The 19,495-nt window shown below is 45.3% G+C and overlaps 1 protein-coding gene across 2 annotated transcripts in view; it reads left to right on the top strand.

Moving 5' to 3' along the window:
* CC2D2A (coiled-coil and C2 domain containing 2A) overlaps positions 1–19,495 on the top strand; it is a 1,164,962-nt gene that overhangs the window by 981,059 nt on the left and 164,408 nt on the right. For both annotated transcript variants that reach the window (XM_069631936.1, XM_069631935.1), the window contains exons 25-26: positions 12,996–13,105; positions 13,263–13,359. In XM_069631936.1, coding sequence (XP_069488037.1) covers positions 12,996–13,105; positions 13,263–13,359 — 207 coding nt within the window. The remainder of the gene's footprint in view (positions 1–12,995; positions 13,106–13,262; positions 13,360–19,495) is intronic.

Below are 19,495 nucleotides of genomic sequence, written 5' to 3'. Positions count from 1 at the left end.
ATCCAGATATTTAATAAAACCCCAGCAGCCCCAGCTGGGGGCTGTCTGGGTTCAGTCCTGGCGCCTTAGGCGCCAGGCTCATAATAGAAATCAGTCCTGGCACCATAGGCGCCAGGCTCACAGACTTTACTCACCTCATGCAGACCATGCTGCAAATGAATCCAAGCCAACGTGAGGCCTGGATGGGAACATTTTACTACAGGGACTATTTTTTACTCGGGTGTGGTTCTAGGGACTTCTTACCTGGAACTACTTTGGAGGCTATTTAAACCACGCCTGAACAGCAGCACATGCTTCGCGTTATTCTGCATCCAGCAGCGTGACGCTCACCTTGCCTGCAGTCAGCATTCAGTCTTCAGCCACGCCCGTCTCGAATCCAGAGCTCCTAGCAATAGAAGAAAGAAGAAGGAAAGGTTAGAAAACAGATATTATTTCAATCCTTACCTGAATTCCGGATCATCACATCTTCGAACTGAAAAATACATTATTCTACACGCGTCGCATCACCAGCTGCAGCGCCGCGCCATACTCACCAGTCCTCACAGCGTTTTTCGATCCGGCACAGCCTCCATCATTTTCTCAGCCGAATTCCACCATCTAGGGGACAAAAGAAACATAAGGTGAGCCGAGAGAGCCAACAAATACAACCTCTCCACCATAGACTTACCTGATTAACAACCGGAGGCATTATTCTGTAACAAACCGCAACTTCTTACGCCGCACCTGTAAGGAGAGAGAAACCAGCAATTTAAACACACGCATCTTTTGCCGGACAGTGTTGGGTAATACAGACTCTTACCTGAACACCATCAGCTGCCACAAGACAATCTTCCCTTGGACCCAGCTGCAATACAAGAACATCGGACACATTGAACTATCTGAACTTTATACTTGGGGGTTCTCGCCTGGAACCTCGGAGTCAATATTCATCTGGAACTCTTCCAACGCCTTCAAACCAGTGAAGTAACTGGTATCTACGCGCCCCTGCATTTCACGCAGGATGGAGAGCTCATCATTTACAAACATAAGGAGAATACTTCTACGGGTCAAGCAGACGAGATAAGGCGGTCCAGTCCAGTCTGTCATCTCTGCACTACGCTTCACGTTGGAGGAGGTCGCAGCTGTCCGGGTCCGATCGATGCCCCTGTGGGAGCCAGGTGAGCGTAACAGTGGGGGCCAAGCGAAACGACCCGGGAACCAGGCCAAGAGACGTGCTCATGGCAATGACTTCATACTTAATGAAAGAGGACATTTTACGAGCTGCCCGCAAGCAACAGACAATCACCATCAACGGCAACCAGATCCGACTCTTTCAGGACCTAGCCCTATCCACGCTGCACAAAAGGAGACTGATGCAACCAGTCACGAGGGCACTGAAAGCCAAAAACATCATATGCAGATGGGCATACCCCTTCGGACTACAATTCGCGTGGGAAGGCAAACCACAGCGGATCTCTACATGCGAAGGGATAACTTTGCGGCAGCTAGAAGAAGAGGAACCCCAGAAAAATATTGAAACACGCCATCCGAGAAAGGGGGGAGGACCCAGACGATGGGAAATGGTCCCACGACGCCAGGCGACGTCAATATAAGAGAAATCGCACCATAGGGTGTCAAACCATGATAAACTTTAAGAGAACAGGCTCTGCATATTAACAACAAACAAAACACTACAGAACACGGAAACGGAATGGAGGAGAAGCCGACGACCGCAAAAGGAACACAACGAAAGGTAAAACCAGAGAGGAGATTGAATTAAGCCTGGGCGGAGAGAGGGGGGGGAATCGACGACAAGCCCAGATACGCCCTGGCGAATGGGACGTTGGGGGAATCAAGTGACCCAACGCTCCGGCGGGAACCCAGAGGGGGCGCAAAGACTCCTTGGTCCCACCACCACGAGGGTGAAAACAAGTTTGCAAGTTTATAATCTTTTTTGTTTGGTTATGTTGTGTTGGGATGGGTTCAAGGTATGGTCCGCGACTACACCCCGTACACCATCCATTGCCGAAAGGAGGCACACAGTTGATGAAGAATCCCCCACACAAGACTCATGCCTGAATTAACGGTCATGACCCTGAATGTACAGGGCCTAAACTCGCCAGTGAAACGACATAGTATATTAACACGCCTGACGGAACTCCAAGCCGCAATAGTTTTCCTTCAAGAAACACACCTGCTTGCGCTAGACGAGAAACAGATGGCCCATAGAGCCTTCCCCAAACAATAATTTGCTTACAGAGAAGGGGGAAAAAAAACTAGAGTCGCAATCTTACTAAACGCTTAATTACCATTCAAGAAAAAGACTGTATGTAGAGAAACAGAGGGTAGATGCCTGCTACTTAAAGGCACCCTGTACGAACAAACATACACTCTAATAGCACTATATGGCCCAAATGATAGACCAGACATCCTCCTGGGCGAAATCCTGCGGAACCTGGGTAGCTGGTGCGAGGGACAAATTATAGTAGGGGGAGAATTTAACTGCATAATGGACCCCACTCTAGATAAGACCCCCCCCCCCCCCCACCGTGGCAGACGGCAGGAACAGACAAGCACTAGGCAAACTGTTCAGAGACCTAGGGGTAATAGAGACGTGGAGATTCTTTTACAACACAGGAAAGGAATTCACCCATTACTCACCTGTACACAGGGGCTATTCGAGGATAGACATGATCCTGACCTCATCCACCCTCATCCCAGAAATCGAAGACTTACAAATAGGAGTACAATACCTCACTGACCATGCCCCAGTTATACTAAAAATGACCCCGATAAAAGAGACATCCCGCCCTAACAGAAACTGGAAACTGAACGAGATCATACTCGGAGACATTGCCCTTAGAGCCCACATGGAAACAGCGTTGAATAACTATTTTCAGGACAATGCAAACGGAGAAACAAACTGGGGGGTAATATGGTACGCAGGGAAAGCAGTAATGCTGGGGGAATTCATATCACAAACCACAGCATATATACGGGAAAGAAAGCTACTCAAACAGAAATGCAACATAAGGCCAAACAAACACCCAAAACAGTAAGAAACCTCAGAAAAGTGAGAGCCCAACTAGAAACCCATATGGCAGATCACACCACGCAATCCATACTATGCACTAAACAGTCCTACTAGGCACACGGAGGTAAAGCTAACAAATTCCTAGCAGCTACACTCAACAAACAAAAAACCTGCAACTACATAGTGAGTCTCAAGAACCCAAAAGGGGGGACGAGCACATCGGAAGAGGAAAAACTAGACATCATGGAAAAGTTCCACCTAGATCTCCTCGAAAGAGAGGAGCTATCCCCGCAACTCCAGCTAGACTACACGGCGAAAATAGCCCTCCCCCAGATAACGGAAGAAGACAACCTGAACCTTCAGGCTCCCATAACGGCCCAAGAAATAAGCGATGCCATAACACACCTTCCACATAATAAGACACCTGGGCCGGACGGGTTCGGGAACGGGTACTACAAAACCTTTAGGAACCAGCTACTGGGTCCACTAACGAACCGTTTCAACTACATCAGAGAAACCGGGGCAGTCACGCCAGACATGGGCAAATCGACCACAGTCCTCATCCTGAAACACAGACTGCACAAGTTACAGGCCAATATCATTACTTAATAGCGACGCCAAGTCATATGCAAAAATCCTGGCAAACAGGTTAGCGAAGGTCCTATCCCAAATAATCCACGGAGACCAAGCAGGATTTATCATAAAGACACACACAGGACAACATTAGGCGGGCGGTAGACATTATAGAAATAGGAAAAAAAACAAAACAGAAATTCTCCATAGTGGTCTTAGATGCACGCAGAGCTTTCGATAGCTTAGACTGGGCGTACCTGAAGCTAACCCTGAAGAAATACGGCTGCGACCCCACCTTTATAAGGATGGTCTTGGTGAACTACAAACTCCCCTCAACAACATTTATAATCAACGGCAGACCCACCACAACAATACAAATTTGTAGAGGTACGCGGCAGGGATGCCCACTATCCCCCCCCTTATATTTGCAATGGCAATGGAGCCAGTGGCACAAACCATAAAACAGGACCAAGAAATAAAAGGGGTATTAGCAGGAGGGATAGAACATAGAATAGCACTATACGCGGACGATATCCTACTGTTCCTAAGAGACACCGCCAAATCACTACCCAAATCCACCCAGCATCCTCTAACCTGGGAGCCCAAGGCCATAGACTACTTAGGAGTCCAACTGACACGGGAATACAAACACTTAAATATGGAGAACATAGTGCCGCTGTGGAAACACTTAAAGGAGGACCTCTCGAGATGGGATGCCCAGGAACTTTCATGGTTCGCGCGTATAACCACACTCAAGATGACCCTCTTGCCCCGCCTCCCATATGTAATTAGCTCCCTCCCGATAGAGATTCCCCCCAAAATGTGCAGAAAACTACAAAAGGATCTGGTAACCTTCGTATGGAATGGGAAGAAACCCAGAATACAAAAAGAAATCCTAACTAGGCCACCCTTATTGGGAGGGCTGGGACTCCCCGACTTGGAAAGATACGCACTGGCAGCCCAGATAGCCCCTATGCTGAAATAGATGGGTGGAAATAGAACAGGGAGAAACCAGTATCCCCGTTGGGACTTTACACGCCCTACGGACAGGGGCAAGAGGGGCGGAGGGACATCTACTAGAATCTACCCGCACTTCACTAAAAGCATGTGACACAGCACTCAGAAAATATCATATAGTCCCCGGACTGGGCCCCTTTACACCAATGGCACACAATCAGGACTTCCCCCGGGTAAACAAGACAGATTTTGGACAAACTGGGGGCAAACACACCCGATTCCCCCTAAAAGAATTCTACCACGAAGGATCCCCATTACTATTCGAGGAATGCAAATAGGAATTCGGCATAGGGGAAAGGGAGAGATACAAGTATATACAAATCAGGCACTGGATATCCCAGGAAGGGGTGAAAAAGGCGGCCTCTAGGACTCCCATAGGACTAGAACTCACCCTACAGGAAGGCCAGACCCACAAAGTAATAACAAGAATATATAAACTACTAGACAGCGCACGAATTGAGGATCAAATCCCATACAGAGACAATTGGGAGAAAGATCTGGGAACCCCTATCACGGAGGAGGAATGGGGTCAAATCCCCAGGGCCCAGAAAGCATCCAAATGCACCACAATCAAGGAGACCTCATATAAACTATACACAAGATGGTACCTAACCCCACACAGATTAAACAAAATGAACCCAGCCTACCCCCCCAACTGCTGGAGCCAATGTAGCAACAGAGGGGACCTATACCACATGTGGTGGACCTGCCCTAAAGCTGAAATATACTGGAAAGAGATACTGGGACACATAAGAGAAATCACAGGGAGACAACTCCCATACGACCCAAAGGTAATACTGTTGGGGACTGCAGTTGAAGGCGTCTACACAGAGACAGGCAATAACGCAACCCTGATCACTCAACTTCTAAACGCGTCAAAAATAACCCTGGCCCAAGGATGGAAAAACTCTGAAAGCCCAGTGGTCGCGTGCTGGTGGGTAAAAATATGGCACATACTGGCAATGGAAAAGGTAGGGGCCATAAAAGACAACAAATACCTGAAATTCAGGTAAGTGTGGGACCCATTTATAGACTGTTACAGACAGGGAAGCCTACTTCCACAGACCTAACCTGATGAGAACAATTCTGAACTAAGGTAAGACAGAAACTCAAAAAGGGCCCACAGCAACCGCTAACACAGGCAGACAAGGCCCGAACTGTAATTGCATAGACTAACGGTGTGGAAAAGCGGAACCAGCCCAGTTGGGGGGAGGGAGGGCTGAAAGGGGATATATGTTATCTGCTCCACTGAAGACAAAGGGGGGGGGAGTTATAAATGTTAATATATAATCATGGACTTCCTACAGACTTGAAAAGAGAACTGGGGGGAAAAAAGGGAAAAGTACAATGACAACATTTCTGTATACTGCTCCCCACATGTATGCTTGTAATTTGAGTCCATGAGAAGAAAATAAAGTTGGTAAAAAAAATAAAAGAAATTTCAAAAAAGAAAGACACAATGGGCCTGGGATACTGCCCAGCTGTATTTGCGTTACAGCCCAACCCTCCGGGGGTATTACCGCTGGATCACGGGTTGGGCGGTAACGGCAATGACCCAATGGGGAATTTTCAGCGTAATTAGCATACGCTAATAGTGCAGCGCTATTTGCACCTGAAATTGGGCATTTTTCTGGTGTATTTACCCCCAGTTTAGAGCCAGCGCTGCCAGCCTGAGATTGGGCGGACCCTTAAATGCGGCGGTAATAGCGTTACCGCCGAAATTTAAGGGCTACTGCCCAACTCGTGATGAGGCCCAGGTAAGTAATTGACCTATGGGTGCATAACTATCCGCTACCTTATAGCTAGTTATACCCAGTATAATTTTAAGAAGTGTATAATACAGTTTCAACGGTAAGTAAGGACTTTATGAAACTATTTTAGAATAGCTCCAAAGCAATTCAGGGAAGCACAACCGAGGGTTAAAAGTTTAGAAGAGACGCAGCTAATCAAGGTGAGTAAGGCCTATATACTTTCAAGAGGAGCTACCAGAAACTCAAAGACAAGTATTAACTCAAAGACTGTTTTAGATCTGTATAAAGCAGGCCAGGGAAAGCAAACCCCAATGATACATTTCAAGAACGATACAATGGTATTCAAGGCAGGTAAAACTCTATTGGTAACCTTATTCAGTTCAGAATAATAAGAAATCGCCAATACCTGTTACTTTTCAGAAGGGGGGAAACACCATTGAAATGTATACACCTTTTAGAAAGGCAGAATGCAACTCAAAGGTAAGCATAAATAAACTTAATGACACTTTGTAACGTCTTCTTTCACGGAGATTCAGTTACCTCACTAACCTCTTTACAAAGTAAGTACTTTTACACTTGTTATACTTCCAAGGCAGAATCCTTTTCTTATCCAGTCCTTCCCTAGTCTATTGCATGAGTTCTCTCAGAGGCAGAAGAGGGACCCCAGTGGTCTAGGTGCCAGCTGTAGGCAGGTTGAGATAGTGGTTCAGATCAAAGAAAGTCAAACTTCCAGAGGAGATCTTAAACAAGTATTCACTTTCAGAGTTAGTTAAATTGTTCAGGGACATCACAGAAGACTCCCTATTTGTGTTCCAGCATTAAGCCTTGGCAAGTGGTATGGGCCAGCTCCCAACCCCACGAATCACCCACTCAGCCTCACAGGATGCACCCCAGACTTAAGGTAAGTATTACCCAAGCCTGCACAGTACCTTAGGAAAAAAAGAAGAGCTTTGCAATGGACGTCTTCAGGATGCAGCAGCACAGGACCCGGTCCCTGGATTCTTGGTCTGGAGACGAAAGAACTGGACACTGGATGGGAACTTGCAGCAGCAGTCATCAGAGGAGGCTTCCAGAAAAGGTTTATTCATGGATTCTCGCTGCTCTGTGGATTTAACTGCCTGTTAGAGGAGCCAGATGAAGAATGAAAATCGCTGGTCGGATTCTCTTCACTCTCTCCTGCACTCTGGTGAGAGGATTTTAGGGATTCGAATCGTGTCCCTGGAGATCCAGCAGGAGTCCACCAAGGTTTCATCTGAATTTGGACTTCGAAAGACCATGCACCGCACTCAGGCTCAAAGTCCCAGGGTATTGGCGGTTTGCAGCCCAGCAAGGTGGCAGCACATCGTGGGATGGCTCAAAATGCAGGTCTTCTTGAGACTAGTGGATCCCACCAGCCTCTGTGTAGGAGTCTTTGCATTCGGGACACCCAGGTCGATTGGAAGGAAGGGTTGCATCAGGCTCCGGGTACACAGCACGCTCTCTGGTTGCTGAAAATCACTACAGATGTCTTACCTTCATCTTCCTCTTCGGAAGATGAAGGTAAGACATCGACCGATCAGTGGTCGACTTGTCAGCAGCTTCCAGGGCAGAGTATTTATCAGGAACTACAGCACAACTTCTGCAATCTCTCCCTGCAGTTTACAGAAAGGGGAGGTCTGGCTGTCCAGTCAGGACAGCCAGCCTCTCACTGGAATTGGTTTCTTTCAGGCAAGGTGAAAGCCAAAGGGCTGTAGACTTTTGCACTCTTCCCTCGCTTCCTGCCTCCTCAGACACTCTGGAGCCTGGCCGGAGAATACAAAGGATTCCTGCTGAAGACAAATCTTCCACTGAGGTTGTTCCCACCTGGAACGGCAGGGGAAGACCTCAGAAACAACATTTATACTTTAAAATGGCAAATAAAACGGAACCCACCATTATAGCAGATTGGTAGCCCTTCTGTGCATTACTGCAGCTCATTTAACAGCCTGCAAATAATCAGGCTAAAAAGTCACTAAGGTAAAACCCCTACCACGAGCCATTCAAGTAAACTTGCAATTGTAACAAACATGCCACAGGTAAGTAAGCAAGGGGATACATTGTATCACCCCTGCGCTCCCCATAAGGTGGGGCGTGCTGGCTCACTATATAAAATGTAAATGGAGATAAAAATCCCTTTTTACCCCTTAAGAATAGTAGTTCACCCAAGTACATTAAAGAGAAATTAACAGGGAAACCCAAAGGCGCAGTCCAGCCTAAGCAAAAAAGTTATAGGAAACTATAACTCCAACCATACACTATGGAGAGACATAAACAGGTCACCCATAAAAAGAGTAAAGGATTCGGTGAGAGGTGAAAAAGATTCCCCTTCAACTAGGGACAAGGTAAATTAGTTACCTAATCAAAGCAAAATGTTCTGGGGTTGATACAGGTCAGGAAGATTTATCACAAATATGAAAATCTTACCTAACAGTAATGCAGTAAGAAGGGAGGGTGCGAACATGTACCTGAATCAACTCCAGGCATATCCCACACCAGAGAGCTGCAACGCGGAGCAGAGACGCACACCAAAGACTGCGAAATGAGCAACAGCAAAACCAAATCTCCACCTGCTGCTGGAGCCTCGCAGGAGAGCCCCGTTCCTCAGAAGATGCAAACCAAGAGAAAGGTGCACGGGCATACTGAGAAGGGCGGTAGGTCCGGGGAAGCTGGTTGAGAAGTTCAGAGAGCGTTTGAGATGAAAGCAGTGTGTGAGCTGGGGAGGCGCACCCCCCATGAGAAACAGAGAACAAGAGGGTCTGGGACCTTAAAAAGTATCAGGACATTTTAAAAGGGGGCACATACTTGATAGGAGAGTAAACCAAGTTGTGATGTATTGCAAGTGTGGGACCCAAACCCATAAGAATGCACAAGAATCAGAGGGTCTGGGAACCCAAGCTCAAGGGAAATAGAGTTGTATGCTTGGCAGGTGAGTAAAGCAAGCTCTCATGATTCAGAACTGCAAGTCTGGGACCCGCACCCATATGAGAACCAGGTGATAAGAAGGTCTGCCATCCTGAGAGCCAAGGAGATCCAGAGACAAGATTTATATACTTGGCAGGAGGGTACACCAAGCTGACACACTACACTACTGCGTGGCGATTCAGAGACATGCACACCTATGAGAGCCATAGGCCAAGGTGAACTTCATCTGAGAGACTGTTATGACTTTTAAGAAAGCCACATAATAAGAAGACGACCTCCTAGTCAGTTAAGTGGAAGAAGGCAGACTCCAGGGGAAAGGAGCCATTCCCTGGATATTACAACATTGTTTCTTTGAAGAACATTTGTTTAAAACCTCCAAAGACATTCAGGACTTTTTGCTGGTAAATAACTTTCTACAATATTTCCTTAGTTGAAATAAAATCCTTCCACATTAGTACTAGGGTTTTGGGACATGACAGTGACTGGCTATTTTTGGTTTGACATCCTGACATTTCCATTAATTTCTCCAGCCAATCATATTAACATTTCCTTATTTCAATGTCCTTATTTCATGTAATTATAAGTAGCTCCTCCCCTGTCTTGATGCTTGTCCAACCTCAAGAATGTGCTCTGTACCACTTGCATGCCCTTGCTCTCCTGATTATCACCAAAGTCTGATTCTCTACTGTGAGACACCTGAAGGTGTCTCACCTGTTGTCCGGTCAAATGGTCGAAAATAAATGGTCGAATGACCATTTGATCGAATCAAAATGGTCGAAAAAAAAGGTCGAATTTTTTTATTTATTTATTTATATATTTTTTTTAAGTTTTGGTTACTTAAAAAATATTTTTAATAAAGAAAAAGTGGGGTTGGGGGAACCCCCCATAAAATGAAAAAAAATAAAATAAATTCGACCTTTTTTTTTCGACCATTTTACTTCGATCAAATCGTCATTCAACCATTTGGTTTTCGACCAAATGACTGGTAACCGTCTCACCTGCTACTCCCTGGAGATCTGTAGTCCAGGTGGCAAGGACACAGCCATCGCTATTGGATCCAGTTCCTGGGGGTGGACCAGTGGGGGAGGATCACCTGGATGAGGGGTCTTCGGGGAGTGGAAGTGGGAGACCGAAAGTTTAGACGCGGTACCCCCTTCCCATTAACACAGGTTCCCCATCCTACCCCGTAGGATATTTAGAAGCTCTACCGCCCACCCCTCCTTTTCCGACACGAACACTTTCTTACACCGTAAAAGACTAACACCAGAGCCGTTTACCTGACATGTCCCAACACAAGGGTCATGCAAAGTCAGGCAATTGACAACAACTACGCACACCTGACAGACCTTTCCCTTCCCCACAGGGATAAAAGGCAGAGCACGAACGCACACTTTGAGCAAGGCCGACCACACGAGGAAGCTGCTATTCCAGACCGGAAGTTCAAAAGGAGGAGAAAGGCAGCGAGATCTGAAAGGACGCCAAAGAGGGAAGTGCCCTTGCCCTTTTAATTCCAGGCCCGTGAAGCCTCAGTGAAAAGAATTATAAGACCAGGATTTTACAGCTGGCGTGTGGTGTAACAGATGTCAACAGTGCACGGGGGACTCCCGCTCTGATAACCCGGCGGGGAGGCATGCTTGCTACCATGGTACCATCCTTTACTCCAGAAGCAAGACAAGCCAACGGGTTCAGCACAGCCAGTGAGTCGCAGACCTCTGATAGCAAAACCGGACTGTGTTCATCCCAAGGTTGCGAACGGCAATATTGTATGAACTTGTGAACAAAGAACATATGTGTGTTTTAAGCTTGAAAGAAGGTCCAGTGAATGACCAGCTGAAGAGTGGTCAGGCGCCACGTGAGCGCTCATTCAAAGGACTCTGGCTGGTCCCCTTTGTTGAAACAACAAGTACCAAGAGGCCCTTGGAGAGGCCAGCGTGAGGAGTCAAACCACTTGTACAATTGAAAGTCTCTGACACATTGACAAGAAGGGGAGCCTGGGTGGGGGCTTAACGTATGTACTGTAATAACCATCTGTTGTAACTAAGCTCTAAATATTCTTGTAACTGTTGTGCCCTGCTACCTGAGGGTTTGGTGTGCATTATCAAATAAATAAATAAACTAAACTAATCTAAAGGAAAGCTTGACTGGGGGCTGAGATCTGAACTTAGGAAAAGGGAAGAACCTAAGGGGTCTAAACGAACTGTCCTGTGTACTGTGGCAAGTGTGAACCGGACAGAGGGATGCCAAGAGAAGGCTAGGGGAAGGGGACCACCGCTTTCTAATAAGGTTGTGAAATTGTGAACTAAGGCAAGTGTGAACACGATGGGGGGATGCCAAGAAAAAGCTAGGGGAAGGGAACCCTGCTTTCCAATGAGATGAGCAAATCATGAACTGCATTAGAAAACATGAACTGTTAGAAGGGCTATGTGAACCTGACATAGGGATGCCACAGAAAGCTAACGAAATCCTGCAGTGTGATAAAGCAAAGTGAACTGTGTATTTGGCAAATGTGAACCCTGCTGAGGGATGCCTGTGAATTAGAGTGAACAGTAATACACCCGAGAACATTGTGTATTGTGTCGACAAGAGTGAACCCGGCTGAGGGATGTCCACAGTGAATTGTTGTATGAAAAGGCATTGAGACTCTTGAATGTTACGTTCTGAATAAAAGGCCGTAGTGAACCCGACTGAGGGAAGCCAAGGTTTCAAGGAGGATAGGAACCCAGTTGAGGGGGTCCAAGGGTGAAGAGAAATCACCCGATGTAAAGATAACTGAAAATAACTTTTGTTTGTTTGTTGTTTAAGGCACTTCTGGTCCTCTGAGGCAAGAGAATTTGTGTGAAAGAGACTTGGCCACAGAAGGACCTGGTATTTTGGAAACTAACTGTAAGCTTGTGCTGGAGAAGCCCAGAAGTGTGCTGTGCTTAAGATTCCCGCCTTGTCCTGTGCCAAAAAACATGGTCAAGGGAGATCCCAGCCATACAATCCTGGCTTATCATTTTGTGAACACTTCTTTCTTTTCTGGTAAACATTATCCCACACTATTTTTTAACTTGGTTGTAAGGATTGGCAATATTTTCTTTAAGTATAGGCCCTTTTTTATTTAATGAGACGCCAGTAAAACTGCCTTATTATTATTTGATGGTCGTAGCTCGCTCCCATCTTAGATTTAGGTTTAGATTAGGCGTTTTTCTCACCCATTTATACAGTTTAATAAACACCCTTGAACTGTGATCACTTGTGTCTGTCTTTACTGTTGCCACCATGAGTTCCTTACACGACCCTTGCGCTACTCTTGGAATGTTTATTTGCTACTCCCGCTATGGGTAAGCCTTTTGCTTTGTTCCAGTATCATGATTAAGTCCTGGCATGTATTAGTGGTGCCCTGTGGACTTCTGCATCACCACTGACACAATATCTTTGTCACTGTCTGGCCCTTGAAATTACCACCTTCAGCCCTAGCGGGCATTCAGGTTTTATTATCCATAGCCCTGTATGTGCTGGTTTGCTCTATCTGATATTAAGTCAAGGACTGAAGTAAGGGTGGGCAAGGGAGATTTTTTGTAGGTCAACCAGTCATTTCGACATCTGTCTCTTTGGTATAAAAGTTTTATAGCAGATGCCTTGTTCTGTGTGATTTGCTGCATGAAACTACTAAATGACACAAAATAATTGTTGCATTTTGTTTTTCTTTTGCCTACAAGGTTTTAGTTCGTCCCTTTGTAGAAGTGTTATTCCAACGTACAATCTGCCGGACGACGACTGCAGAGGGACCCAACCCTAACTGGAACGAGGAGCTAGAACTTCCATTTAGGTAAAAGCAAAACAATCTCACCAACCTTTTGTAAGAGATTTTCTTTACATTAATTTTACAGTTTACAACTGAACTGCTCATGTCCAAGGTTTGAAAGCTCAGATGAATCAAGGTTTGCAGGTTTATATTGAATACACTTTACTTTCTCCACTTGCAGAGCTCCGAATGGTGACTACAGTACGGCCAGTTTGCAGTCTGTGACAGATGATGTGTTCATCAATGTCTTTGATGAAGTGGTATATGATATAATGGAGGTGAGCCAATTGTGTGAGCATCATTTGCGATCACCTGTAGTCTGTGTGCTACTGACATAACAGGAGCCCCTGTGCTGGCATATGGACAACACTGAAAGGATTGTACGTAATTAATCACTGAAGTATTTCTTTGTACATTCCAGGCAAATCGTAAGATGCGTGGACTTTCACTAAATGATACAGCTCCAAAGAAAGAGTTCAGCCTCTGAAATGGGTGCTTAAGTTGGTGAACTGGAATTTGCAGTTGTAAACTTTGTGCTGAAACTTTGTGGGCTCTTCAACCAAGTTGTTAAAATGGCTTTTCAGAACCAGCCCTGAGGAGGGGTTCAGAAAGGCCACCCTATTTTAGTGAACAGGGAAAAAGACACTTGAGTCTAGCCAAACTCAATCACGGTATTTGGTAGAGTAGTAAGACATAGGGCCTCATTACACAGAAGGCGGTAAGGGTTAACGGTGACCGGTAAGGGTACCGGTGACCGTTAACCCTTACCGCCTTACTACGAGGTCCCTTTGCGGGAACCGACCTTAACGGCTGGTGTAGACCAGCCGTTAAAGTTGGGACCCGTAAAGGGACCTTGGAGCTAATTACGGTACCGCAATTTGCGGTACCGTAATTAGCTCCTTCCCCATTCCCATTATGCCCTATGGGGCAAAAATGGGAATGGGGAAGGACCATGGAGGAAGGGGGGAATTACCACCCTGCCAACCTTGGAATGGGGTGGTAATTCGCCTTTCCTCCATGGTGGTACCGGTATGGTACCGGCGGCAACCATAGTGCTAATAGCACCATGGTTTACCGCCTTCCGTGTAATGAGGCCCTTAGTCTTTAGGAGATATGGGTGTGGTGTAATGGTAAAACAAAGCACACACAAATGCAAAGAATATTACCCTGCCTCATGAAATAAGGCCTCCAACTAATAAAAGGCCCTTCCCTGCAAAAGTGAGTAGTTCTGCTGCCAATCACAAATCACCTTTGGTATGTAGTCTGGTGACTTTAAGTAAAGAAAATAAGTTGTAGCCAAGCCAACAGTTGAGTAAACTGTTCCAATGATGAAAAGGCAAAGTTTAGGTGAGAGGTGTAAGGCGTTAGCTGTAAGACTCAGAAACATTGGCATGTGAGTTTTGGTTATACACTTTTATTATAAAAATAATAAGAGGGTTTGGGAAAATGCCATCTATCCCTATCTCTGTGGGGGGTTACCTACATCAACATAACTAAGGAACATCTGTGTCAGGATGTTACATAGCAAAAACATCTTCAGTCCTGTGTCCACTTGTCCTCAACTGACCCTTAGAGTCTAAATTTAATACAGGGTGAAATGGGAACCTCTTTATGCTATACCAGGGTAGCTGGTTGTTGTAGTCCAAAACACAACGTTGTAAGGTACACATACATGAAGAGAGAACGAAAGTTCTATCAGGAAAAGGGGTTCCCCTGCCCTAGATTTCTTCCAGCATACTTGGTAACTGTTTCTCGTGATTTCTCTTGAAACCTTTTGGGATATAAGCTTTCCCCTTCTAATACACACTTTCACAATTAAGGGGGTTCTGACCCATGTGCTTTATGAATCCTCTCTCCCTTCCTGGTACACTCTCCTGCCAGGATACGATTACTGTTTCCTTCCCTGGTATACTCTCCTGCCAGGGTACGATCCTTGGTTCTTAAAAATGGGCATGGGTCTCCACGTTTATCTTTGTCTTTCTTATTCCTGGTTTATTCACAAGCCAAGATATCATCTTTGAGTGCAAGTGTCAGACTCACGGGTTGCCTGGTTCACTATTCTGCCAGGGCTTCTTCACTGAATGTATAACAATTTTCCAGCATTGGGTCCACAACCCTTTCTCCCTTTTAATTTTGAGTTTTGCTTTCATCCAATTTATAACAATTCTCCAATAATGGGTGAACACCTGTTCTCTCTTTCACTGTTGACAATGTCCTTATTAGCAAAGCCTTTGCTTCAGCTTGTTCCATTAACAATATTACTTTCAGAAATAATATCTCTGCCTTCACTTGGGCTTGTTACAGTCACAATTTTTGTGTCAATAATAGTATCTCTGCCTTCACTTAGGCTTGCTCCATTCATAATATTTGTTTCAATAATAATATCCCTGCCTTCATGTAGGCTTGTTCCATTCACAAAGTTTTTTTCACTAATAATATCTCTGCCTTCACTTTGGCCCGTTCTGTTCACACTGGTAGTTTCAGTAATAATATTTAGCCCTTCCTTTAGGCTCTTCCTGTTTATATTGGTCACTTTAGAAATACTGTCTCTGCCATTACTTGGGCATGTTTCATTCACAATATACGTTTTCCGTTCACAAGATTTGTTCCATTAATACTTTCAAGCGTAGTATGCGGCACAAAACATTCGTTCAGGTGCGTCCTAGTAAAACAGTTTTTCTATCTGGGCTTACCGGTCATGACAGTGTCTGTAATGTTCCCTGTATCTCTAAGGCATCTCCGCACCTGTTCCTTTGGTTGTGGTGTTCGGTAAGTGGTTCTCTTCTTGCTTTGTCTTCTTCTGCCTTTGGCAGCTCTGGCTGTTTGCAGTTGTAAAGCAGCAAACTTCTCCCATCCTGACTATTTGGTGCACTGTGTCCATTGGCCTCTGCAATTCATTCTATTGCAGCTTCTGAGTCTTCGGGCTTCTTCACGGTCTCGGCACCAGTCAGCCACCTGTCCAGTCTCTGGCTCTGTCTCGATCTCTCTCATTTGCATCAAAGTGTGCGTTTTAAAAGTCCTGTTCTTTCTTAGTGATCTCCAATTACAAGAACGTTGCATAGGTTTACCGTGCGTAGTCATCCTCATTACTCCATCAGTCTTGCTAGTCTCAGTATTAAAAGAGGGGGTTAACTGAACTTTTGTGTTGTGAATATTTAGGAAATCATTATCAACTTTTACAGTAAGCCATGCAGGAATGTTGCAAAGGTACATGTTTGTCATCAAAAGTTAAAACTGAGGTGTTTTCTTGGTTCAGTCTTTTCCTGTCTCCCTGGAGCTTGGCATTTCCCATGTGGTCCTCCCACAGATAGCCAGCCCCAGGGTGAGGTATCTTCTGCCTTTCCCTTGCCACGTAGGAGAGGCTTCCTTCCAGGGAATTGGTGACGAAGTTGTTAGATTTGTCACACGAAGTACCAAGGATTAGGGGTCCTCTCCAAATGCTGCATTCTAGGGAAAGTCTTTTGGGGGTCTTTGGTAATAGCTCCACTGATCACAACCAGGCAAGGGAGTGGCAGGGTCAGGACTTTGCACCCATACAAACACTATGGTGGGAGAGGGCAGAAACAGCCATGCAGAACTGCCCCCCTACTCCGATTCCACTAGAAACCACCCTTTGGTACCTAGATTCACCGAGTTCAATTACTTCCATCATTGGTTATGTTGAAGGAGGTCTTGGGGTTATGAGTACTGTGCTTGTTTTCAGCATCAGTATTGGGTCTAGGCAGTAGTACCGAACACCTGATGTTTTGAACCCTGTGATGCAGACTACGACAAGTCCCATGATAACAGAAGAACCACTGGACTTGATGGAAGTTGGCAGCAGCGAAGATCATTGCACTCAGAAGGTCTATTCTTGGGCCACAAGCTGGGGACCTGGAGAGTTCACAGGCAAAACTCGGAACAGCATCTGATTCACATTAAATGCCCTGGACAGAGCTGGTCCTCTTTCAGGATGGTCCAAGGACAATTCTGATGTCTCAAATCTCAATTTCGGCATGCAAGGAACTGGACTAGTTAGTCCCACCAGTGCAAGGTTCGAACACTAACAAAGGTCTTCAGCAGATCTATCTAGAGAGGCAACGCTTCACTGGGATTTGGCTGGGGTCAACAGCCATCCATGGTCTTCAGTAGGCTCCAGCTTGTTTCATAGGTCAAGGATCTGTTGAGTTTCAAGGCTCAACTGGAGACAATAACCAGTGCAGTGAGGTAGCCCATGAAGACGTTGATCAGCCCTCAGGACACAACTGGTTGTTCCCACTGGTCCAGGGGCAAAGCATAGATGAAGGCTTTCTGGAGATCAGCAAAGGAGTAGGTCTTTGCCAGAACGGTTGAAGAGTTCTGGATTTTCAGTCAGCTGGACCTCTTCCTAGTAGTCATAGCTCCAACAACGATCTGAAGAGTGGCTGCAAGAGTCCTCATTTTATCACAAATTCGAGCTAGGGTCGCCCCCATCCCTACAATGGAATAATTTGTGGCATGGCCACTTTAAGTAATGGCACTTAAAAAGCATTATGCAGTAAAATGCAAAAGTGAAAACTGAGTAACAGAGTAGAAAAACATCTGCTGCCACAAACCCATCTTGGACACTTTGTGAAAGTAACAAAAATCTTACTAAAGGAAAACTGGTAATAAGTGCCCATGCCTGCCACACTTCACTTTAAGGTGATGTGTGAGGGCACAAATGATGGTGCATTTCGCAAATTGTGACAGGCTTCCGGTCAGGAATCAAAATTACCAAAATGTTTGAAGGGTTCCATTGATGTCCATGGAGAGAAAGCTACCCAAAAGAAAATCTCTGGGTTGAGAATATGCCTCTCTGACCCTATTCTAAAGAGGAGTTTGCCTACCTAAAAACCAGAAACGAAGGATCTGTCTGTGTCAGGATGTCAGAAATCAAAAGCCGCCCTGGTGTCTAAACATTGTGTTCTAACCCTCACACTACAAACAAAATAATAAAGTGAGAAGGGAAAATGTCTTTAACTTGGTGTTTGGCAAAGGGTCTTCATAAAGGAAAATTAGAATAATTCCAACATAAATGTTCTCCAAGATAAAAAAGATCTTGGATCCAGAGGGTGGTTTCCTTGCCCTGGATTCCACAACAGGGTGGCAAGGTCTCTTATTCTAACTGTTCTGTGTCTCTCTCCTTGGCCCACAGCAATCCTGTAAGGTATAACGCTCTGTAGTGGTCTTTCTTTAACACTAATTCCTTCTTTGTTTAACAAACCCTGTCCTTCTTTAAAAAATTGTGTGAGTTTGCAATTTGCCTGGTATACTCCCCTTCCAGGAATCTGTATGTACTTCCAACTGCTTGGTGTACCCTCCTGCTAGGACTTCTCTTGATCTTCAAACTGCCTGGTGTACTCTCCTACCAGGCCTTCTTATGTGACTTCAACTGCCTGGTATATTTCTTTTGCCAAGACTTCCCTCTTTTGTTAGTTCCTTTTTATATCCAAAACTGCATATACCATTCTTGGTTCGGTATATTAGTCTGTTTCAATGTCAGTTCAAGCTTTTCCCCACACTTGCATTTCATGCACTCATATGCTCTTGGGTTTTGGGGTTTGACGTTTGGGTCTGCACTCTGCACTGTTTACTTTCAAACAATCTTCTTCTTATTTCTGTCTTGGCAATCTCATTATGCTCAAATTATCGTTTGTGCTGTCGCTAAAATGCCCCAGGGGCCCCATTGGCTCACTGCTTCTGTGTAGTTTCTTTGGTCTCATAATGTGAATACAAAAAGAGTAACTGGAACTATACAGCAACTGTAAATAGGTATAATAAAGCTCATCTGCTCCTATTAACTAAGTAGGTCATAGCTGTTCTGTGTCTGGACTACCATCGTTGGGGTCAAGACAAAAGTAACCCACAATGAATACGGAGAGCAAAGAAAACAAGTAAGAAGAGCTGCAGTCGAGGGAAGCATTCAGGGAAAACTGATGATTGAAGGCCCAATTGAGCCACCCAGGTGGCCATGGCAGTGGTGTTTCCGGGGACAGAGTGCTGATAACGGAGCAGCTGGGAGCTCTGTGTGCCCCGGCACCCAAGCCTGAGAGATGATGCGGCATGGAACGCTGTAAGCGGCTAACTACCATCATTGTTCATTATAATGTAGGCACACAATTAAGTGATGTCGCACATCCAGACACGAGGACACAGCATCTGCTGCATTGCGCTCAGCAATGTGAAAAGACGAAAGAGTTTACTGAGTGCACATTGTGCATGGCACACCGCTTGGTGTTTGAGTTTGAAGTTTGAGTTTGGACATCATTAATAGTCTAATTTCATTCCACTGCATTTTTGCTCACATGTTATGGGAAAATTAACTAATCTGTCAGTTCTGGTAAACTGTTTCCTGTAGTCTTTTGACTTTGTTACTTTTTCTGGTAACTTTGTAGGATTGTCCAATGAATCTTA

This window comes from Ambystoma mexicanum, chromosome 6q (genome assembly GCF_040938575.1).
Source record: "Ambystoma mexicanum isolate Mex_15411 chromosome 6q, UKY_AmexF1_1, whole genome shotgun sequence".
NCBI lineage: Eukaryota > Metazoa > Chordata > Amphibia > Caudata > Ambystomatidae > Ambystoma > Ambystoma mexicanum.
Note: the sequence above shows the minus strand (reverse complement) of the source record. Positions and strands in the feature narration are given on the sequence as shown.